Raw genomic sequence first — 24616 nt, 5'->3', positions numbered from 1 at the left:
GTCCACTCCCTGGATCGTTCAACAGACTGCAACTCCTCCGTAAATCCTGACCACACACAGACTTACCCCTTTGAAGAGACCACACCTCCACCCAAGACCCCCGATGGAAATGGACCCAGACCACTATAAACCTCTCCCCTCCGACCCACATCAGGGCCATCCATAGACCAAACACCCTCCTCATCCCTCCCCAACCCCCACCCCAGACCACAACCCTCCACAAACCCATCTCAAACCTCCTCCTTCCCCACCCCCCACCAATACCAGGACCAGGGCCCCCCATAAATCCTACCCTCTCCTCAACCATCCCCTCCAGCCCCCCAAAACCCACACCACCCCGAGAGAAAACACCCTCCTCATCCCTCACCACCCCCACCCCCACCCTCCACAAACCCATCTCACACCTCATCCCTCCCCACTACCCCACAATACCAGGACCAGGAAACCCCAGAACCCCTGCCCTCTCATCGACCCTCCCCTCCACCCCCCAAAAACCCACACCACCCAGAGACCCAGACCACCCCAGGGGTGGAGACCAAGGTGTGGAGATACAGGGGGGAGACCCCACCACTCCCCGGGGACAACAGAGGGGGGACTATCCTACCGTCCTCCACTGGGATATCGCCCCCTCACTGGGCCACAGCAAGTATTCTATATTTTGTACAGCCAGATCTCTTCAATGCTGGTACAGTGGAACCTCCGTTTATGAACACCTCAGTTTACGAATTTTCGGTTTACGAATGCCGCGGACCCATCTGGAACGGATTAATCCACTTTCCATTACTTTCAATGGGAAAGTTCGCTTCAGTTTATGAACAGACTTCCGGAACCAATTTTGTTCAGAAACCGAGGTACCACTGTACAAGGTTTTACTCCAGAAATTTTGCTAGTTAAAATACATGTCAAGAAATGACTGACCAAAGATCTGTGTTCTGACCTTATAGTGCTTTAAACAACCAGACTGAATCATGGACTCCCCCTTTCCTTGCTTGACCTGTGTGAGTGCTTTGTCCTTGCACTATGCAAAGGGTCTTTTCCCATGGTTCTCAGCAACAAAGTTTCTTCTTACATGTCCTAAGTCAGGGATGGGCAAAATATAGGAGACTGAGTGCCCAAACTGCAACCCGAAACCCACTTATTTATCAATTGTCAACACGGCAACTTAAGCTGTATATCTCATTTTTTTCTGTGTGTTTCACGTTTCTTCTTTATGACTGCTGTTGTAATAAATAATCCAACAAACACACAATACGTAACTGGTTGTATATTCACATAAATACTGCTCTTCTATATTTTCCACAGCATCAAATATTTCTCTCATACATAATCAACATATAAAGTTCAACAAAGTAAACAGAAATCCCAATAGTTCAGTTTGTTCATAAAGTCCAATTATTTGCTAGTTTCTATTCCACATTATTCCATGTGAGTTTCACCAAACTGCGGGAGGCAGTGGAAGACAGGAGTGCCTGGTGTGCTCTGGTACATGGGGTCACGAAGAGTTGGACAAGACTAAACAACAACGTTCCACGTTATGTCTTTGTATATTCGTAAAGTCCAAATAGGAGCTTGCTACAGTTCCACAGAATCTTGACAAGGATTTCCAGAATAATGGCCTTGTTTTACCCTCCTGGGCTTCATTAGTTGTACATGTTTGTTTATAGTATATCATATGACATAGTGGTTGCTGCAGGACTTTATGAATGTTGGTTTGCAAGTAATAATCCTTCATAAAAGTTATTGCATTACATTCTTCATTAAATTATCTTTCCATTGATATATAATTTTATGGTATAACTCAGTGCTTTTTTTCTTTAAAAAATGTTTAGGGGTACTTTCATTTTGACTCAAGAAAATTACCACCAGGGGAAAATACAGTTCAAATCGGGGGAAATAAATACAGTGAATTTCTTCTCCCTTTAAATTCACAAAATGTTTAGGGATATGCTTCCCCCTGTGTCCCCACAGAAAAAAAGCACTGGTATTACTCCAAATCAAAGTGAGCCATCAAACCTCAGAAATACATTTTTTCCAGAAGGTTCCACAAGTTTGGCCACTAGTGTACACTGCAAGACTGCACTAAGAGCCACCCTCTCCCAATTTTTAATATGAGATAATAATGATTCTCTGCGTGCTCACATACAAATAAATATAAATAAATAAACCCAGCCAGATGGGCAGGGCATAAAATTATTATTATTATTATTATTATTATTATTATTATTATCTGCCATTTCTTCGGCTTCCTTTTGATCACAGCCTCCATGGAATGACTTTCTCTGTTGGCATCCACGGGAAAGCCCAGTGAACATGTAAACCCAGCAGCCCCTTTTTAGGTTGCCATCTTTATATGCTTACTGACCTGGGAGTTAAGCCCTGCTGAACTCAAGGCGGATTACTCCCGAGTAGGAGAAACAGACCAGCGGGAGGCCCTGGCGCATCAAAAGTCAATGCCTGCTCACCCCCTCGATGCTTGCCAGGCCCTGGTGCTGCAGGCTTTGGACAGCAGGCGTGAGCCCCCCCCCCCCGCACAGAAGCTACAGCCCTGCTGGGGCGACAGTGCACGTGCCCAGAGAGGGCTCTGAGTGCCCTCTCTGGCACACATGCTATAGGATTAGGATTTGACAGTACATCTCCAAGCAATCTGAAGTAGGCAATAAAGGTTTTTTATCAGTCAACAACACAATGATTCTCCACCTCCCCATGTTATACTGCGGAAATGAAAAAAAGGCTGGCTGGGGTGTGAGGTGATAACAAGGGATGGATTTCTTTTCTGGAAGGACTGTAAGTAACATTCAGTTCTTAAACTCAGCAAAGAATTCCTGGCTCTGATTCCTGGTACATCTCAGGGTTCTAGTAGAAAAACAAAGCAGATTCCATGTCTGCTGTAAATCTGCATGACATGCGGCCAGAGAGAGAGATTTGTGCCTTCGCATCTGAGTGATGAATTTTGACCAGGATTTACATGCAGTTGTGGGTTTGTTTGGGTACAGAATTCATTTGAATCCTATGCTCCTTTGTTGCACCGTGGGTGGAGTAGAAGAGATGGGGGCAATGTTTTGCTCTCCATTGGGTTCAGCAAGATTCTTCTATTTTATACTACCTTCTCTCCTCGGGTAATGTTATGCCAGTGTAAGGGCTTGGCACTGCATGTAAGGGTTCAAACTGGGTACTGTCTGTTCCTAGTACTGATCCATTTTGGTTCCTCTGCTGGTGGCATTGCCGTCACCGTCAGTGTATCAAATGCTAGAACATTAGCAGTGGTGAAGTTTCTATTGGTGGTTGCAAGAATCAATGATCCCAACTCTAAGTTTGAACAAAATGCTTCTGAAACCTGAAAGCAGGATGTCTTTATTGGGTATTGCTTTGTAACGAATTGATGGGTCTATGGACCGTAATAAAGATTGTTGTTGTTGTATCAAAGATGCACTGTCACAGGTTAAAAGGTAAAGGGTAAAGGGACCCCTGGCCATTAGGTCTAGTTGTGACCGACTGTGGGGTTGCAGCGCTCATCTTGCGTTATTGGCTGAGGGAGCCGGCGCACAGCTTCCAGGTCATGTGGCCAGCATGACAAAGCTGCTTCTGGCAAACCAGAGCAGCACACGGAAACGCCGTTTACCTTCCCGCTTGGAGCGGTACCTATTTATCTACTTGCACTTTGATGTGCTTTCAAACTGCTAGGTTGGCAGGAGCAGGGACCGAACAATGGAAGCTCACAACCATCACAGGGATTCGAACTGCCGACCTTCTGATCGGCAAGCCCTAGCCTCTGTGGTTTAACCCACAGCGCCACCTGCATCCCACTGTAACAGGTTACTTGCATCTAAATATTCTATCCAGTGTAAATTTAGCCTAGGACAGAACTCTAAATTTGATTTTTGATTAATACAAATGTCTTGCTCAAGCATTAACTGTTCTTTTTAATATATTGTTAGGGTGAGAAAGGAATAAAAGGTAAAAGGGGAGACGCTGGAATTCCGGTAAGTACACAGAAAGAAATGCAGCACAATTATACTCCTCTGTTCAAGATAATCAGTAGTATGTCCATGGGAAAGAGCCAAGGCACCATATGCCATACTTTGATTCATCCATTTTGTTTCTCCCTAATGAAATGGGATTGGTTATGAGCACCAGGTCGAGAAGACAGGAACAAAGTTGGTGTCAAGCAGTTCTGGCTTCTCTCTGTCAGTAGCATTTCTCCATCTTCTCCACACAGAGGAGGAACTGTTACTTCATTGTTCTTCCTCCTGCTTTGAATATAGCCGAATAAACATTTAGAAATTATTTTTAACCTCTCTTGCAAGCCTGAGCTCCTTCTGAGCTTTGGCCTGCCTGCCTTCTCCCTGCAATGACATTTCTTAAAGTCAGAGTCCGTGTCCGACTACACTCAGCTTTCCCTTTCCACTGTATAATGTATGCCAATAGGAGGTGGCCACCTCATCCTCTCATGTAAACCCAGGCACACTCTCACATGCCCACCGGCCCCCTCACCAGCTGATCTGGGACAGGGCCAGTCCACCCATGAGGCAAGGTGAGGCGGCCTCCTCAGGCTGCTGGATCCACAGGGGCATCACCTGCTGCAGCCTCCACAGCAGTAGCAATGAGCAATGACTGTGGTGCACTCCTTGGAGGCTGGATCTGTCCCCGCCTCGATGCCCCCCCCCCGGTGCCACCTCTACAGTGGCCTCAGGGCGAATAGGAAGGGCTGCCCTCTGGGGTCTCCTGGGGTCTGCATGCATCCAGTGTGATTAAGAGGGGGCCTCTTCTCCCTCCCCCCAAAAACAGTCACCTTTGATTCCCACTTCAGCTGTTGATTTTATTCCCCTCTTGTTTCTGATGCAGATCTTTATTGCCCACTTGTTCCTGATGTGGATCTTAACTCACTACTTAAATGATGTTGAGTTTTTTTTTCCTTTTGCTGACACCTCCAAAATCAGTGGGGTCTTTGTGGGTCATAAAAAGTTCAGGGGATGGATGGATGAGGCCCCCACCCGATCCACCCTTTTCTTACAATGAAATTGTCAACCTGTTGCAGTCCAGTATTGCCTACATTGTCCTCCCATGCATGTTAAGGCCTGAGTTGTGGCCATTTTTATAATAAAATGCAATTACAGCACCAGGTGAAACAGGATTGAGACTTTTAAGGGTTCTGGTGTCTGTCATTAAATATGTTCTGTTCTCTTGTTCAACTACCATAATTTTATTACTTGTTGAATATATATTGGTGGTTTGATTAATAGCCTCCTAATTGTCCCTTCAATAGTTCCTTTTGTTTGCCACAGCATTAGTTTCTGTTCGTACATGAGATTTTAATTGCAGTTTCCTCCCATTGTTTATGGAGCTATTTCACTGTTAAAAATTATTAAAGTGGAGGAGGATCTATTTCATAAATGGAAAGGGAAAGCATGTGGGATCCTCGCTATCTTGACGCACTTCTGTAGTGGATCCCACCGCTAACTCCCAATTAAAATGCAGCAGATTCACCCCTCTAACTGCCCCCAATTAAATATAGCGGACCCACCTCACAGTATGCCAATTAAATAGAAGTCTACAATTTACCACAGGTCTTGTGTGAGGAAAAACCTAGTAATTTCGAGTTTTAGCCAAGATCAAACAAGAAAAGTTTTATTTACAAAAAGAAGCTTGTGAAACAAATTTGAGTCAGGAGACATGTTTTTTCAGGGAGAAGTTAACTTATTACTTAAACTAAGGTTAAAGATGTCACAGGCTTAAACACAACACTAGAGGCATAGCTTCTCTTCAATTCCCTTTACTCAAAACCTGTTGTTCTGCTTCAGTTTGTGTTACTCCTTTTTTTTGTCCTTATGCTTAGCTCAAGCAGATGCTTAAGGTCATTGCTTTTAACACAGTTTATAAATTTGGTACCTGAGCAAAGGAACGCTGCTCACAGGCCAGTGTTTCCCAATTGAATACCCTGGTTCATAAGTGAGGGGCACTTTCCCTCAGTTCCCACTGCGGAGGTATTTCCAAATAGTATAACAGACCCAGGGGATCCCCCCCCCCCTTGTTACTGGCTTAGGGGTCTTCTTTGCCTAGAACAGAGCTTTCCAAAGACGTGTGTCGTGCTAGAAAGGAGTTTGTTTCCCCTCCAGTTTGCTAGTAAATCTGAAGTCGTGTGTCACAAATGAGGCATCTCTTTAAAGTGTGTCATCAAGCTCCGGCCTAGAAGATCTCTCCCCTCCCAAGGGCTTGAGTCTGTCTTCCTCCATCTTCTCCCTCTCCTGGCTCAGACTCAGCCCTCCAGTTAGTTCCTGTCAGAATACTTTCCCCAGACCCTCCAGCCGCTCTTCCTCCTCCTTCCTCTGGTCTCCTCAGAGCGGATGTACCACTCGGATCAGAGCCAGTTCTCCCTCCGTCCAAGACTCTCCTCATCCCTTTCCCCCATCTTAGACCAAGACCTGTCATTGGCCCTCTGAAAGTGCTGCTCCGCCCCTCCGCTCCGGGTAGCCAATCCCAGAGAGGTTCTCGCCCTCTGGTGGAAGTTTGAGGCGCTTTATCACCAGACTCTGGCCTTGCACTGCTGTCTGTCACAACTTCCTATCTTTCTGCAAAGTTCTTCCTGCTTTGCTCAATGGGAGCAGGACTGGAGAAAACTGCTTTAAAGCAGCAGCAGACAGCAAAGCTCGCTGGGGAGGCTTCCCTCTCACACTCCTTTTTGTTGTAAAAAGGAGGCCTGTGCTTTATATGTGAACAGAACAAACATATGCTTAAGAGAGTATGTTTGGCCCATACTTGTTCATGGAACTGCTCTCTCTGCTATTGTCAAGATCCTCTCCATGCAATTGGATTGTTGGCATTCATCTGTCTTGAGAGACAATGGAGTATGCCTTCTGGGGTGAAGTCAAACCACTGCATTGGCAAGCCTGGCCTGTCTGTCTGGAGGTCCTGGGCTGCCCAGACAACAGGACCAGTCTCTCAGCCTCACCAATGGGGTCCAAAGGAAAGCAGAGCAATATGTTTGGCTGCAGGAGTTGCCAGAAGGAGGCGAGCAATGCGTACAATTTGATTATCGTGCTAAATCTAATTGTGATGTGAAATAAGAGCAAATAGTTCTTTCTTCCTTTGTTAGGGTCATCATGCACTTCCAGCAGAAAAGGGAGAGGAAGGAATAACAGGCTTTACAGGACAACGAGTAAGTATCTGGTCAAAATAAAGAGCAAATGGTTTGCCATTCCCAATACTGTATGATATTTTCCCTGTCATTCTACCAGACCATCAGAGAGTGTCACAATCAAATGTAACATTTTGTGTAGTGTGGATTTAAAGAATGCATCCAGTCAAATTTTATTTTGGATGATACTGTTGGTTCTGGCTTTTTACCATATTTGGCATCAGAAACGAATCCCCCCCCCCATGCTAGGATAGCTCCGTCTGTAGAGCATGAGACCCTTAGTCTCAGGGTTGCAGGTTCAAATAAAGCCCCCCATTAATACCCTGAATTGCAGAGGGTTGGACTCAAGGGCTATTGTGGTTCTTTCTAACTCCTCACTATTGACTTTCCGTGGAAATGGAAAAAACATTCCTGTTCACCAGGGCATTTGATGACTGGTAAATTACACACCAACTGTGAAATTAGTAACTATGAGGGCATGTGCTTGTTTTTTATGTTTTTTAGTTCTAATTTATTTTTAAATGGTTTTATATAATTTTGTTTTAAATCGTTCTGTTTTAGCATTTTGATAGTTACTACCCTGCGCTCCTGTGGGAGGAAGGACAGGATACTTACCTTACTTACTTACTTACTTACTTACTAAATAAATAAATAAATAAATAACCAAGCATAATTTCCTAGGGTTTGCCGGGAATCAACGGTCTCACAGGAACAGAAGGGGATGTGGTAAGTTTGTAGCCCTGAAATCAGATTGTGGCTTGGATCTTGAAATAAGGAACTAGTTGGAGGGAAAATTCCCATTCCATCTCCTTTCCCTCCCCACTTGTGCCCTCCCAAGGTGAGGGGAAGTGGACTTAGCTAAGCCTGGCAGGACAGCTTACTCTATGGTATTACCCTCTTCATGCATTCATTAGACTTTTGCATGCTGGTTATATGAGGCTGTGTGGTTATCCCACACAGATTGGATGAAAACAGTTCAGAGCTCCTTTAGCACAGCCAATAAAATGGTCTTAATTCCCACCTCTTCCTCTGCTGCAGTGCATACTTGTGCAATATCCAGAAAGCTAGGGGCATCTTAGCCACAGAGGCTACTGGCGCAAGGCACAACGGCACGAAGTTCTGGAGAGCGCCTCCACCATGCCACGCCGGGCCAAGTGCTGCTCAGCGCTCCAGCAGGCCCAAGGGGCCGAGCGAGGGAGTTGCTCTCCTGCCAGGGCCTCGGAGTAGGGGCTGCTACCGCCACACCCGCGCCTCTCACTGTAATTATAGTGGGTGCAGCTGGTGCAGTTTCCCAGCCTTGGAGGGGCTCACGAGAGCTGCCAGAGGAGGCTTCCGGGGTGGCGGCTCTGCCTGCCCGCCCGGCTCCCTTGTCTGGATCATGGCCACGCTGCATTGCTCCAGGGTGGTCCAGTGTTTTGGGGGTGGCTATGGACTGATCCAAGTGAAAGTCTTAATAGAGATCCAAGCCGCCCCCTCTGCATGAGTGACCCCCTAGATGCCCAGTGGAAATGCCGGGGTCTTTATTCTCAGCTGGCTCTGCCCAGTGCACCCCCATTCCCACGATGGGATTTCTGAGGGTGGGGTGCCTATTAAGACAGGAATATGCAGCTGTCCCATACTGGGATTCAGGCGGCGGGCACGCATGTGGGAGGGTGGGGGGACCCCTGTGGGGGTGGGGGCGCCCGAGGGATCCCTGCACCACGGCGCCAGATAAGCTTAAGACGGCCCTGCAGAAAGCTTATCTTAAAAAGGAGACAGCAGCAACTAACAAATGGGGGTGGGGAGAGAGTTTAGAGAGCGAATTTAGGTGAGGTGAAGCATGAAAGATTTTCTATGGAGAGATGGGTTTTGATAAAATCCTGAAATTACCTGCAGTTGTTTTGAACTGTATTTCAGGGTTTCCCAGGACATGACGGCTTCCCTGGCATCCCTGGTCAAAAAGGAATTAAGGTAGCTTGTTATTCTAATATGTTGCTTGCACAATGTTAATTCCAGGGATGGAGCAAGTTGTATAGAATGGCTCTTTTCAAATTCTGTGCCTCATTGGTCGATATCCCAAGTGTTGTGGCCTGGTGAAGGTGAGAAACACCTTGTAGGGGATCACCTGAGCACTCCATTCCTTCACTATACTCCGGACCCCGTAGGAAAGCACAAGAGAGTCTGGCCAGCCATGAGACCCAGGCGGGAGGTACAACAACTGCATAGCACCCAAGCACAGATGGAAGAGTAGGGCTCGGGTAAGCCAGACAATCCCAGTGCGGCAAATAAAACCAAACCTGGACATCCCAGGCAGGAAGGAAGACGCAGCCCACATGTCTCCTGCAATGGAGGGGGTTGGCCTGAGTGTCCGTGGAAGGAGAGACCGGCCAAGAACAAGCTGGAGGGATGTCAGTGGGTTAGTCATATGTAACAGTCAGTGTTAGTCATATGTAAGTGATAGTTAAAACTCAGGCATCTGGCTGACAGTCACTTAAACAGAATTGTTAAAAGCACCAGTGAGAGCTGCTGAGCCTGGAATGCAGGTGAATGTTTTGCCGCTCTTCTCTCTGTAGCTTCTGGGTAACGACAGCTGCTTAAGGAGAAGGTCCAGGTTCACACATAACGCTGATCAATGGTAAATGTTCAAACCAACTGCAAACGTTAACTTGAAAGCAACTCTTAACCATAGTTAATAAAGCATAGTTAAGATGCTGGGCTAGGTTCACAAATAACGCTAAATCATGGTTTAATAAACAGTGGTTGAAAAAAGCATGGTTTGAGTTCTATGTATGAACCATGCCTGGGAGAGGTCCATGAGCTGCCCTGTCTGCTGTGGGAGATACGTTTGTGCCCTGGCGCCAGCTGCTTTGCTTACCCGTGGTGTCCATCCCAGGGTGGAGCAAGTGGTGTCCAAGACATGCAGCTTGATGAAATTGGAACTTTTTATGTTACATTACTCTTTATTTATTTTGCCCCCAAAAGTAATCCACAAATTCAAATATGAACAATACATATGATAAAAGGATATCTTAACATTTCAAAAAATGTTTGGGGTTGTGGGGCCAGGCAGAGGCCTCCCTTGATGGTTCCAGCCCAGTCTCTCCCCTGTCGCAGTCCTCACCCTCCTTACATCCTGCCCTTGCCATTCTTCATCTACTCTACCAGCAATGTGAAAACACCCGCCGTGTCTGATCTCCAAACTCAGACTCCATTTTAAGCTAGACTTAAGTATGTCTTTTTAACCGAATTACCATTTTAAGCCTGCCTGAAAAAAGATGCTGTATTTGTTACTCTTCAACAAGTATTGTGAGTGAGTAAATGTTATTTTTACCTTTTACAAGAATAAAAAGAAAAGAGAACAGAAATACAGCATCCATCTTTAATGAAGATAGGAGGTTTCAATGTGTTGCTCACTCCAGAGGAGATGGCACTCCTAAAATATATTTATTTTAGCAATAATCTACTTTGGTACAGACATTCTAACTCACATGGATCATGTGCAGAAAGACGACAAAGAGAAATTACAGAAATTTGTGGGGAATGAGAGGCAATCTTAGACATATTCCTGCCGCATGAGGGGAGATGTTTGTATTTCTTTTATTTGTTCAGAATAAGTAAAGTCTTTTACATACAACCACAAATAAAACCAGTGAACTGAATTTGCAATTACACAGGGAGAGCCAGGAGACAAAGGTGCTCAAGGACCACCAGCTTATGCACCACACCCCAAACTAATAAAAGGTATTGCTTTTCAGTCCTTCTTCTGATTTTTTTTTAAAAAAATATTATTGTAGTCATATCTTGATAAGAATTCCACAGGTGCCAGCACAAAATGGTTGTAATTGGTGTGAAAAAAGAGGTACTGGCACTCCTTGCCATTGTGTATAGTCACAAAACCCCTTATTTTAGTGCAGCTGAATATGTTTGAAGCAGCCTATTATTTTCATGCAATAAAGTGGGGTGGGAGTTGTGACTCTTTAGTAAACCTAGTTTGATACATGGCTGGCTCCTCTTGGGGCAACTAACCTTCCTCAATGTCCACTGCTTGGGAGGCATGTGCATTGCTTGGGTTTAAGAAGGCAACATCCCTATTAGATTATATTGTGTGACAGTATGAAGTACTTGCCAGGGTTATTAGTGCAGTGGCCAAAGTAAACTTTCTTGGCTCTTACATATGCAAGGATGGCATACTAAGCCAAACCATGACGGAAAGTAACTGAACAGTCCAGATACAGAAAATGGAGCTTATTGTGGGTGAGTTTAATTACTCAATGTGGGCACAGAGCTGTGCACCCAGACCCTCCCCACTTGTCACACTCCATGCCACAATGGGGAAACCAGCATTTCCCAAGGGGTGGAGAGGACTCAGTGACATTAGATTTGGGGGACTGGTGGGAGATGGAGAAAGTGGGTTACAGTATGGGCCACAGAAACTTGATGGATTCCTCTCCATGGACCTTGATCCAGCTGGACTATGGTTGTGATGGTGTTGCGTGTGCTCTGAGAATGTGTAGTATGCATGCAAAAATGGGTAGTGGCTAAATGCCCATCTGGGAGACATGATACATCTCTATATCTGTATCTTTAAGCCTGTACTTTGGGGAATATTTTCAGGTGCAAGAGGTGACTGGGGACTCCATGGTGCTCCTGGGCCCGAGGGAAACCGAGGCGAGCAAGGCAGTCCTGGAAGTCCTGGTCCGCCAGGATCATCAGATGGTAATTTCCAGCCACTTTCTTACGCCAATATTGACTTGGGAATAGTAAATTTACTTATTTCACATTCACATTTACACTATTTTTATTTCATTCTCATATTTGTTGCTCTTATCTGAATCGCAGCAAACAATTATGCAGCTTGAATCATCTACAGCAGACACGTCCAACACATCAATCGTGCAATGGATTTTTGTCGATCCCGACCAAGGCCTCAGCACGCCTCTGCCCACCGCTCTCTCCCATGGTCACCAGGTGCCCTCAGCACATGCTTGGCCGCGACTGGAGAAACTCCGCATGGGCAGTTGAGGCTACATTTAGCCAGGCTGCTGCAGCAAGCGCTCAGGCTGGCACTGGCCACCTCAAGCATCCAGCTGCCAGCTTTGCCCAATGGCCAGTCAGGTGGCTTGGCCAGGGAAGGCGGGAGGTGCCTGCCTCTGCCCCCTGCAAGCTGCAGCCCCGGGGCAGGGAGGCAAAGATGAGGCGCGCAGGCTCCACACAGGCTGCAGCGCTGCAGAGCCACCCAGACAGCCCCTGCAAGCCAAGCCCCAGGAGGCGCGTGGGCTCCACATGGGCTGCAGTGCTGCGGAGGGAGCCGTGGGAAGGGCAGCGTGCGAGAGAGACAATTACATCCCTAAACCCTCTCCCCCCCCCCACTGGTTCCCATGGAAAGAAAACGCCCTCTCCCTCCTAGTTCTGTGTGGATGCTGAACTTTCCCCAACTTTCCAGCTCCAGCCTAGCTGTGTTTACGCGAAAGTAAACCGCTGCCCCCCCCCCATGGAGCTCTTTGTCTGGAAAAGGAGGAATTGAACATTTTGGAGGGTGTTGGCTTCCCATGTGCACCAAGGGCCCTGGGAGGGGGCTGGTGTGGGAGTAAAAACAATTCCCCCCCCCCATCATCATCATTTGTTATTTATATCTTGCCCATGTGGCTGGGTTTCCCCAGCCAAATACAATATGTATCAGTTGAAGAATGACAATGGGAGAGGGTAGTAAATCACTGCCCATTTTTCAAATAATAATAGTAATAATAATTTTATTTATACCCCGCCCTCCCCAGGGCGGCTGACACCAGTAAAACTACAATAAGACATAAAAGAAAGAAAGAAAAACAATTAAAATACAGGTTAAAATACATTTTAAATTTTAAAATGCAGCCTCAGACTGAGTCCAGGCCAAAGGCCAGGCGGAACAGCTCTGTCTTGCAGGCCCTGTGGAAAGATGTCAAATATTGGATAGACCACAGCCTAATGGAAGCTGGACATGCCATGACTTCTCTCATATATATATGAGAGTGTATATATATATATAGTGCTGAAAAAGCCCCCCTCGGCTTATACTCGAGTGAGGCGGGCAACAGCGGAGGGACGAGCGGCGAGAAAGGAGAAATTTCTCACTGCTGGTCCCGCTGCCGCCGCCCACCTCTCGCAAGGGCAGGCACAGCAGCCGCGGTTGGGAGTCCTGCTCTTGAGAGTGGCAGAGGCAGCGGGGGAGGACCAAAGAGCCCGAAAGGACTGCTTTCGGGCTGCTCGGTCCTCTCCCGTCGCTGCCGACAGTGGCAGAGGTGGCGGGGGAGGAATGAGCAGCCCGAAATGAGCCCTTTCAGGCTACTCCTTCCTCCTCTGCTGCCTTTGCCGCTGTTGCGCTGGCAGAGGAACGAGCAGCCTGAAAGTAGCCCTTTCGGGCTGCTCCTTCCTCCTCCGCCAGTTTGTGGTGTGGTGAACCGGCTTATTCTCAGGTCAAAAAGTTTTCCCAGTTTTGGGACACACACACAAAAGACCATTTTGGACGTGTGCGTGTGTGTGACACATACACGTATACACACAAACTACATAAGTGTAGCTTGGATTTTTAGATTTCAGTTGAGAAATCAGCTCGGGGGAGTGATTAACTTAGAAAAATAATGAAAAACACCTTTGGCATTCTGTTTTTGTAGGAATTAACCTGACTTTACCCATTAGGAATGGATCTGGACTTTTGGTTCTTTATAGAACTATGATTCTACCATTATTCACAATCTATACTTTTTCTTTTTCTTTTTTTTAAAGAGGAGCTTAGTATTAGTTAATAGACAATGCTTCAGCTGAATTATAGCCAGGACCAATGGACATTATGTAATTTTTGAAGTGCTAATACAATGCATCCCTGAAAATCTTTGTAAAAGATTGTGTAGCAATTGCGTGTTAAAGAAATATATCCCAGAGGCATTGGAGAGAGTTGTTTGCAGTTTGGCTTCGCCTCTGTTTTCTATGTGAGTAAATGAAAACCCTAGTTTGCTTCTTCCGTTCTTATTACTATTCTGATCAAAATTTAGTGTCTGGGTATTGACAGGTATCTGAAGTACATAATTGTGCACATCCCTGCAGCCTTGACATGTATCTTTTTTTTATCTAGAGCATTCTTAAAGTAATGCATACCTACCTGCTTTCCTCATTTCAGATAACTCTGTGGGAAGAGGTTTGCCTGGAGAAATGGGTCCCAAAGGCCTGATTGGCGATCCAGGTTTTGCAGCTGTTTATCCAGGTCCTCCAGGATTAGATGGCGATATTGGATTACCTGGATTACCGGGTGTCCCTGGCCCTCCAGGAAGTCCAGGTAGGAACCCAGAACTTTTTACAGCAATTAATATTAAAAAGTTACATGATAGTGCTGACAATAATATTCTTGGAAATTTCCTATTTAAGTATTGAGAAACTATTTAGAAGACGAGTGAGAATTTTAAACTTTCCACTTGGTAATGAATCCTAAAGCAGAGTGTGAAGGAACGAGACTTTTCTGTCTTGTACTGGTTGCATGGACTGTTGAGTGTCAAAGGCCCAAGCCACCCCTATGAGAATAAAGACATAAGGACACAGAATTTTAGGTTAATGTTAATGGGCAAAATTTAGGCCACAACTTTATTGGTTACAGAATGTGAGCGGTATTGGCTTAGGCAGTAGCATCAACAGACTATATCTGACTCCTGGCCCCCTTGCAGGGAGTCTGGTAAGGTTAAGCCACCAGTAGGGGGAGCCCCGCCGATGTGGATCGACTCGAGCATCCTCTGGGTTCCTGCTGGGGTTGTGGCATGGCCCTAGCCCCTCCCTGGGCTTCGGATGAGATCCACACCCCCGGATTCCTTTAACGGAATACCCTTGAGCACAGAGGGGCAGGTGATGGCCACACCTCCCCTCCCCCACACATTGCTATTCCAATGCCTAACCACTTAATCTTACAAAGTTGTGATAATTGCAACGAGGTGGGCGAAAACCAAGTCACCAGTGCCAGTGCCAATTTGTCAAGTGGAAAAAGTCCTACCAAGCCCCTCAACGGCAACCAACCGAAGTCTGTAGCAAGACCAATGATGCAGCCTGAACAAAGGGTGGAAGGGCGGGAGATCCACGGTGGGAGATCCACGTGCCCCATGATATTCTTGTAAAGAAGCTAGTAAAATGCAGGCTAGACAATGCTACCATTTAATGGATTTGATAACTGGCTGGCTGACCGAACCCAAAGGGTGCTCATCAATGGCGCCTCTTCATCCTGGAGAGAAGTGACTAGTGGGGTGCCACAGGGATGTGCCACTTGGATGATGGGCTTGAGGGCATCCTGAGCAAGTTTGCAGATGACACCAAATTGGGAGGGGTGGCTAATACCCCAGAGGACAGGATCACACTTCAAAATGACCTTAACAGATTAGACAACTGGGCCAAAGCAAACAAGATGAATTTTAACAGGGAGAAATGTAAAGTACTACACTTGGGCAAAAAAAATGAAAGGCACAAATACAAGATGGGTGACACCTGGCTTGAGAGCAGTACATGTGAAAAGGATCTAGGAGTCTTTGTAGACCACAAACTTGACATGAGTCAACAGTGTGATGCAGCAGCTCAAAAAGCCAATGCAATTCTGGGCTGCATCAATAGGAGTATAGCATCTAGATCAAGGGAAGTAATAGTACCACTGTATTCTGCTCTGGTCAGACCTTACCTGGAGTACTGTGTCCAGTTCTGGGCACCACAGTTCAAGAAGGATACTGACAAGCTGGAACGTGTCCAGAGGAGGGCAACCAAAATGGTCAAAGGCCTGGAAACGATGCCTTATGAGGAACGGCTTAGGGAGCTGGGTATGTTTAGCCTGGAGAAGAGAAGGTTAAGGGGTGATATGATAGCCATGTTCAAATATATAAAAGGATGTCATATAGAGGAGGGAGAAATGTTGTTTTCTGCTGCTCCAGAGAAGCAGACATGGAGCAATGGATTCAAACTACAAGAAAGAAGATTCCACCTAAACATTAGTGTGGTGGAGTCTCCTTCTTTAGAGGTCTTTAAGCAGAGGCTTGACAGCCATCTGTCATGAATGCTTTGATGGTGTTTCCTGCTTGGCAGGGGGTTGGACTGGATGACCCTTGTTGTCTCTTCCAACTCTATGATTCACACAGATCGTGCCTGTTTCTAGACGTAGAACAGCATTTGCCATGCAGGGGGGCATTTGAAGAGCTGCTCTAATAAATTTTGACTGGACTCTTTCAAGTGGAATCAGATTCGGTGGCAGGACACATAGTGGGACCTCGTAGAACAATTGGGTCATCACTTTTGTCTCAAAAAGTTTTAGGGCCGCAGGTATATATTGTGCCCCCTTTGATCTGAAAAAACTTTAAATAGCTACGGAGGACTTATGGGCTGCTGCCGCTGCCTGTGTTATATGGGCTTTCTTCAGCCCTTTATCATGGAAAACCACACCTAGGTATTTTAGGCAGTGAACTTGTTCAATTTTCCGGCCATTTATGCTCCACGGACAAATCTTAGGGCGTTTGGCAAAAGACATTACTTTTGTCTTCTGATAATTTATGATAAGATGGGCCTCTTTGCAATGTTCAGCTAATGACCGTAGTGCCCGCCGTAGCTCGACTGGAGTCCTGGATAAAATCAGAGCATCATCCGCATATAAGAGAATAGAGATTGTCCTGTCTGCCAGTTTGGGAGAATGAAATTCTGATCCCTTTAATTATGTAATAGTTAAACAATAGGGGAGCTAATACACATCCCTGCTTGACGTATCCGATGGGATAGATGGCCCTGATGGGAACAGCAGACCATGAGGCTAGTATTTGTACTCGTATTCAACAAAAAGGCATGGATCTATAGATGAGGATTTCATCTTCTCCCAGAGTTTACTTCTTGAAATGGAGTCGAAAGCAGTTTTTAAGTCTATAAAAGCCACATATGGGGCGGAAGCTTTATTGGCTGAATATTTTTTTAATAAGGTGTTGTAACACTAAGCAATGGTCCATAGTTGCTCGCCCTTTTCAGAAACCAGCCTGTCCGTCCGCGATTTTTTACTCCTTCTCAAGCCAATCTAGCAATTTATCTTTGAGATGTAACGCATACAATTTCCTAACGATGTTAAGTAGGCTAATAGTCCTATAATTTCCAGGATCTGACTTACTCCCTTTTTTGTATATGGGAATTATAACGGCCACCCCTCAGTCTTTTGGAATATGTCCCGTACTGTCGATATACATAAGCAAAGATAATACAGGGCTCCACCACTCTTTGTTTTCCTTGATGAGCTCAAGTGGGATTAGATCTACGCCAGGCGCTTTCCCAGTCCGAGATCTTGACAATAGAGATTCTATATCTGACAAGGTGACCGGGTTCCATTTTGCGAGGTCTTCCATATTCGGTGCATCAAAAGTCTCTCCACAGTCTGTATCAGCGTACATTTGCCTGAAATGGTGCTCCCATCTATCAGGTGAAATATATTGTTCTAGCATTGGCTGTCTGCTCTTACTGTTGGAGGCAATTTGCCAGAATAGTGTCGAATCTTTTTTCTTGGCAGCTTGGATTAGACGGAACCATGTGTCCATCATTGCCTCCTTCTTTTTCTGCTTCAGGGTACTTTTGTAGCATTTTTAGAGTTCATAAATTTGTGCAATGTCCATATTTGGTGTTATTGATTTGTTAGCTTTAAAGCTTGAGTATGCTGACATAAGATCATCTTTACCCTTGATGCAATCCATGTCGAACCAAGGTCGAGACACAGAGGCGTCAATTTTGCATCACGGCCTAAGTAGGGTAATAATTCTTGCACCAAATTTTCGTAAGGCCTTACTGGATTTTGTTCTTGATCTGATAGCATCATTTGTTGTCTTAGACTTAGCCTAATAATGGATTTGTCGGCTAGAACCTGCTTTAATTGGAGGTCTAATCTTTTTGTCCACTTTCCCCTGCATTTGGCTTCCATTGGAAAATAGGTATTCCATTTGGATATCTATTATATGGACTGCTTATATTGATCTGTATATTTAAGTCAGGAGTAATTGATTATGTTTATTGTTAAAATGACCTAATGCTGTTGCTTTATTTCCCTTCTTGTTACATTTGCAAAATCTAATAAATGAATGATCCCATTCTACAGATACTTCTGTTGCAGTGAAGGGTCTTCCAGGGTTTCCTGGTCCTCCAGGAAACCAAGGTTACCCAGGACCACGAGGGCCAAAGGGGTGGAAAGGTAAGGCACACATGGACTGGTGCTTTCATGCGGTGTCTGCTGTGGATTGTCGTGAAAGGGAGAGGCTTAATTTGCACAATATCCTGAGACCAGGCAACTTTTCTCCTTGTTTAGATTATACTATCCCTGTCTCAGCCTTCCTCATTTAAAACCTTTCTTTAAAAAACCCTTCTTCCCTCCACACCAGCTATGCTGGTCCACAGAGCTGGACTGCCCTTCTGACTCTTGCGCAGAAGCTGAAGGGACAGTGTCTAAGGTGGGGAGTCGCCTGAAGCAGCTTTGCCGCTCCATGGAGCCACGCCGGGAAGCCTCTTCCCAGCACGGCAGCTGAGCTTGTCAAGGAAGCCAGAGGTGCAGTGTGGCTTGCAAAGCTGACGTGTGAGGAAGCGGTGGCTTCTGCGCTACCTCACACATCAACTGCTAAGCAGGGAGGTCTTCTGCTCACTAGGAGACCCTCCCCAGAGCCTGAAGAGGATTTCCTCTTTGGGCTCTTGGAAGGGTCTCCTCGCAGACCAGGAATCTCCAGGGTGCTCCCCATTTCCAGGATCCACTTCCGGCTTCCGGCACTGCCTATTGTCTGTTTTTCAGATGTGAGAAATACTGTGAGTGAGGGCGTTGGACAAGGGCGTACCCACCACGGGGCAAGTTAGGGCAGCTGCCCTACTCTAGAAGCAGGGCTGGTGGGCAGAGGCGGAGCACAGCCCGGCGGAGCGTGAGTTCGCCATTCCCGCCGGGCCGCACCCTCCCTCCAGCTCCCCGGCGCGCCCTCAGGCAAGGCCAAGCGCGGCGGGGAACCAGGGAGCGCGGCGCGGTGGGCGGGAACGCCGAACTCGCGCTCCGCTGGGCTGGGCTCCGCCTCCGCCCACCAGCCCTGCTTCTAGGGAGGGGCACAGCCCGGCGGAGCGCGAGTTCGCCGTTCCCACCCACTTTGTGGCCCCTCCCCTTCCGTGCCTTGGCCCCTCCCCTTGCCCCCCCTAGTTTTGATCCTGGGTACGCCCATGGCGTTGGATTTACTAGTTTTAGGGGGGGTTGATTATTTATAGCTAGATTCAGTTAACAAAGCCCAGTGGGGTTCCCCCCCACTCTCCTTAGGGGTTGGGGGGTCATCAGAACAGCACATAAGGGGAGGGGAGGTTGTTCCATCAGACCAGCAGAGCTTCCTGCACTGGTGGAGTGATCTGCTTAGTGCTGTGTTGAAGACCTCCCTCTTTTTGTGACTAATGACAATATTTATGTCGCTTGTAATTTGACATGTGACTTTATGGGGGGGGGAGGTATAAAGGTTAACAATAAGTAAAAGATAATGCTGAAATAATTCACAATCCAGGACCCAGCAACCCCTGAAATCTCAGTCCCATCACAAGATTCCCTTATTTTCAGGAGACAAACTTTTTTGCAGCCTGAATAGTATTTACCTGTGTGGGATAAAGAATCAAACCAATTCAATAGTGGTAGTAGTAGAAGCAGAAGAGGAGGGGGGGAGATGTTTCTTCACTTGTCACCTCCCCAAAATAGTTTCCCCCCCCCACACACACACACATACAAATAGAGATCTATTCAACTTGCCATGGGATTCCAGATACAAGTTTTCAGAGTTAACATGTATTTGTGCCCAAATAATACTGTTCTGAATCTGGACAGAACCCTAAATGTGCAAATAGCAGCTCAAAGTTTTAATGCACCCATAAATTGAATCGGATAATTCTGAACATTATAGGTTTTGCTATAAAATACCTGTGAATAGGGTTGCTATTGTAAATTTGCCTTACGGACTTGACAAAGATTTGTGAATAGCCCAGGATTTGATTCCATAGGTGCCAATTGTTAGAAGATGCTTTTTGATACAGGACTACTCTGATATATTCTGATTATCTGTTGTTATATTTTAAAGACAGTCTGGAGAACTAGACTTCTTCATGAAGGGAGATTACTGTTGTAGGATTAGGAGTTTGGACAGGAGGAAGTTAATGGAACCAGAAAGACAGCTGTAGTTCCCTTAATAGTTGGTGGCAACCTTACCAGGAACATATTTTATTGGGGGAACAATGGGTAAAAATAGCCTAAGAAGGCTGGAAAAAGGAAAAGAGAAATATTTCCTGTTCCACCACCACCCCACTAGTCAAAGGGAGGCGTAAGCTATTTGTGAATGAAAAACAATAGAGGCCGCCCAGAGTGGCTGGGGAATATTATTATTATTATTATTATTATTATTATTATTATTATTATTATTATTAGGGGTGTGCTGGCCTGAGAGGGAGACAGAGAGCTGAGCTGAATTTTTAGGCTCTGCAGTCTAACAGTATTCAAGGATGGAGAGATGATTTGCAAATAAGCTTCAGCTAGAGGTCCAGAGGGTGGCAACAGACCTTTTCTGCAGTGGCTCCCTGCTTGTGGAATACTCTCCCCGGGCCGCAGGCAAAAACGTTCCTCTTCAACCAGGCCTTTTGACATCCGATGCCTTTTTAAATGTGTTGTGGGAGTGAGGATTATTGGTTTGTTGTTGTTCTTATTTAACAACAACAACCATAATAGAAGAAAACAAACTCATATATCCAGTGATCAGTTACCAAATGAAGCCAAAATGACTCCTGGCTAATAACTGCAGTGCTTGGAGAAGTGGTTTGCAGGTATCAAGGCAGATGCACTGTAAATTCTGCCTCTTTTGCAGGGAAACATTAGAGATTTTTTGTAATTTACAGGAACAAGACTGGCTTCTTCTTCTTCTTTTTAATTCAATGTTAATATAAACAAACAAGAAATGAAATACTTTTGTTTTTAATGATAAGTTGTCACCATTGCCAGTAAAGAAGTATAGGATGCAGCAATGTGATTTATTGAGGCAATGATAAAACATAAGGAAGTGTAGACTAATTTATACCAAAGTTCCCATGGTAGAAATTACCACTTTTTTTAAAAGGTAAAAAATAACCTTAAATTATAGTAAATCCAGACACTGACGTAGCCCTCTGGTCCCTGAGGCTCCAAAGGGCAAAGAAGCCGACCTTGAGCACTTTAGCCCCTGCTCACTCTTACCTTCTACACCAGTGATGGGCAACCTTTTGAGCTTGGGGTGCCAAAATTCACCAAAAAACCAAGCATAACTCGGGTGGTGTGTCACTTCGAGAAAAAAAGCATAATTTCGCATATTTATAGTTTAAATAACAAAAATGTATAATTGTAATATATAACCAAAAACTAATTATTTAACCAAACCAAACCAAAAAACCCTTCTGAAGAAGTGTGCATGCACACGAAAGCTCATACCAAAATATAAACTTAGTTGGTCTTTAAGGTGCTACTGAAGGAATTTTTTTATTTTGCTTCGACTCAGACCAACACGGCTACCTACCTGTAACAAAAAACCCTTATTTATCACAGTTGTTGAGCTTTTTTGGGGGAGCTGCTAACCAAAGTTTTGGAGGGTTTTTTTGTGGGGTGCAAAATTTGCTTTGCTTTTGGGGGAGGTGCCCCAAACTGCTGCGCTTTTTGGGGGGGAGAGAACAGAAATAAATGACAAATAATACCTTTTCTGGAACTAACACAAAGCACCAACATAGTCTGCCAAAGCAGCAAAAAACCCAGCACAGAACGGGTTAAAAAACGAACACTGTTACACCCAATCATAGTCTGCCAAAGCGCCAGAAAAAACAGCACAGAAAGGGTTAAAAAAATCTCTGGCTACCAGCAGCAACAACAACGAAAAAGATCTGGATTTTAACAGCGGAGACAAGCTCTAGCAGAGACAAGCTGTAGGAGGAGCGGGAGAACAAATTGGGGGAAAACAACAACAACATGAATGGGCCGATGGGGCGCGTGCCAGCAGTGAGGGCTCTGTGTGTCACGTCTGACATGTGTGTCATAGGTTCGCCATCACTGTTCTACACAATATGCTTTCAAGAGGGCAATTCTTAGGTCTCCTTCTCTGAATATTGTTTTGCAGGAGAGCCAGGAGATTGTAAATGTTCTTGTAATTGTACCGAACGAAAAAGAGGCCCTGCTGGGCAACCTGGTCCACCAGGATTTCCGGGTCCAATGGGACAGGCGGGGAGAAAAGGAGACCCTGGTGATCAAGGCCCACATGGAGTGCCTGGCTTTCCTGGTGCAAAAGTATGGCATTTATGTTGTAAATGTAAATGAACTTCCCTGTTCAGGGAAGTTTTTAATGTGTGACATTTTAGTGTATTTTGTTTTTTTGTTGGAAGCCGCCCAGAGTGGCTGGGGAAACCCAGCCAGATGGGTGGGGTACAATTAATATATTATTATTATTATTATTATTATTATTATTATTATTATTATTAAACACCTTTTCACATACCATTAACTATGTTTCCTATGCAATTTATTTAAATGTGGATTTATTTTGATTAGGCATATATTCCACCGTACCACAAAAAAATATATCAATTCCACTTGCACACACATATCATGATCCCGTTTGTAAAATATCAATGAGTCATGAAAGGAATGATAGAATGACAGAGTTGGGAGGAGCCCCAAAGGTCATCTAGTCCAAGCTCCTGCTGTGCATGACTAAAGCATCTGCTTAAAAGCCTCCAAGGAAGGAGAGTCCACCACATTCCAAAGCAGCTGATTCCACCGTCAGAAAGTTCTTCCTGATGTTTAGTCAGAAACTCTCCTTTCTTGTTTTTGACTTTCGTTTCAGTGTATCTGAAGCTCATACCAATGAGAAACTTAGTTGGTCTCTAAGGTGCTACTGGAAGGAATTTTTTTATTCTGTTCCTTTCTTGTAATTTGCATTAGTTCTTAATTATTTTGCTTTAATCTCTTTTAATTACTGAGGATACTTTTGGTGTGCTTGTCTGTGTGTGATAATTCTTTTTTCAGTGCTCAGGGCAGTTTTTGGAATATTGTTTGCTTTTGTAGGGACAGAGGTGTGGGTATTCTACCTTTTGACACACACTCAGCCTAAACCTAGGCCAAGCTAACCATTGCTTTCTAAACTGATTTGTAACCTTGTGAAAAAATATTTTTCCATACTCTGCCTAATTCCCCTCACATTTTAAGCATAAATATGATCATACTATAAACCAACTTTATGTGACGTAGTCTGCCTGCAACAGAGCAATTACTTCTCTCGCACACATACAGACACACAGGAAATTGATGTTGCCTCTTCATCTTTTCACCTGAAACCTATTTTCTCTGCATCTTGTCAAGAGGGTTATGCCTTTTTCGTGCAAGAGGAAACGGGTTTACCCTTACACTTTTGTATGTTACTAATATGATTGATTAACTTAATTCTCATAATATTGACTATTAGGGATTCCCTGGTGTACCTGGGCCACCTGGACAACAAGGGCCAAAAGGAGATTCACGATATGTGACCACGAGAGGTATGGCCTAACTCTGCATTTCAATTTATTTTTATTTCTGCAAACGTACCACATTTAGCAGTATATTTACTATATGAGGTGTGTTTCACTTAGGTAGTAAAGGAGACCAAGGAATTCCAGGAATTCCTGGATATAAAGGAGAAGATGGTTTGCCAGGAAGAGACGGCGCAGATGGTTTGCCAGGACTACCTGGGCTTCCAGTAAGTAACCACTTCACCTTCTTCTTATCAATGTGACAAGGAAGATAATTATTTGAATTCAGGGATGGGGAGTCCATAGCCTAGCAGCTGTTGCTGGTCTAACACTCCTCATTCGTCATCTCTAACCATTCCAAAGGTCCTTTTCTGTGATGTCTCTGGAATGCCCTCCCCAAAGAGACATGCCTGGTGCTGGCATTACAATATTTTTGGCACCATGCTCTTTGCCCAGGCATTTTAGGTTGTGTTTTGTAATTTTTCCCTATTTTACTCCTTAGTTTTAAGGGGTTTTTTAAGCTTGCCTCTTAAAGGTAAAGGGGCCCCTGACCATCAGGTCCAGTCGTGTCTGACTCTGGGGTTGCGGCGCTCATCTCGCTCTATAAGCCGAGGGCGCCGGCGTTTGTCCGCAGACAGCTTCCGGGTCATGTGGCCAGCATGACAAAGCTGCTTCTGGCGAACCAGAGCAGTGCACGGGAACGCCATTTACCTTCCCTTACCTTGCACTTTGATGTGCTTTCGAACTGCTTGGTGGGCAGGAGCTGGGACCGAGCAACAGGAGCTCACCCCGTTGCAGGGATTCGAACCGCCGACCTTCTGATCAACAAGCCCTAGACTCTGTGGTTTAACCCACAGCGCCACCTTCTGTATATTGTTATATTTATTTGTTTAATTTTTAAGAAATATTTTAAATAAATGATAAACAACATCTGAAGAGCTACTGTTTCCTCTACTGTATATTAATTGGTCA

At 45.3% G+C, this 24616-nt stretch overlaps 1 protein-coding gene across 2 annotated transcripts in view; it reads left to right on the top strand.

Annotated features, from left to right (window-relative positions):
• The window catches only part of COL4A2 (collagen type IV alpha 2 chain), a 145815-nt gene that overhangs the window by 68953 nt on the left and 52246 nt on the right, over positions 1 to 24616 (top strand). For both annotated transcript variants that reach the window (XM_060272358.1, XM_035110370.2), the window contains 11 exons: positions 3936 to 3980; positions 7091 to 7153; positions 7814 to 7858; positions 9029 to 9082; positions 10786 to 10852; positions 11726 to 11827; positions 14265 to 14420; positions 18225 to 18317; positions 22258 to 22424; positions 23599 to 23671; positions 23765 to 23871. In XM_060272358.1, coding sequence (XP_060128341.1) covers positions 3936 to 3980; positions 7091 to 7153; positions 7814 to 7858; positions 9029 to 9082; positions 10786 to 10852; positions 11726 to 11827; positions 14265 to 14420; positions 18225 to 18317; positions 22258 to 22424; positions 23599 to 23671; positions 23765 to 23871 — 972 coding nt within the window. The remainder of the gene's footprint in view (positions 1 to 3935; positions 3981 to 7090; positions 7154 to 7813; positions 7859 to 9028; positions 9083 to 10785; positions 10853 to 11725; positions 11828 to 14264; positions 14421 to 18224; positions 18318 to 22257; positions 22425 to 23598; positions 23672 to 23764; positions 23872 to 24616) is intronic.

This window comes from Zootoca vivipara, chromosome 3 (genome assembly GCF_963506605.1).
Source record: "Zootoca vivipara chromosome 3, rZooViv1.1, whole genome shotgun sequence".
Lineage (NCBI taxonomy): Eukaryota > Metazoa > Chordata > Lepidosauria > Squamata > Lacertidae > Zootoca > Zootoca vivipara.
The sequence above is the reverse complement of the archived record's forward strand: the minus strand, read 5'-3'. Positions and strand labels throughout refer to the sequence as shown.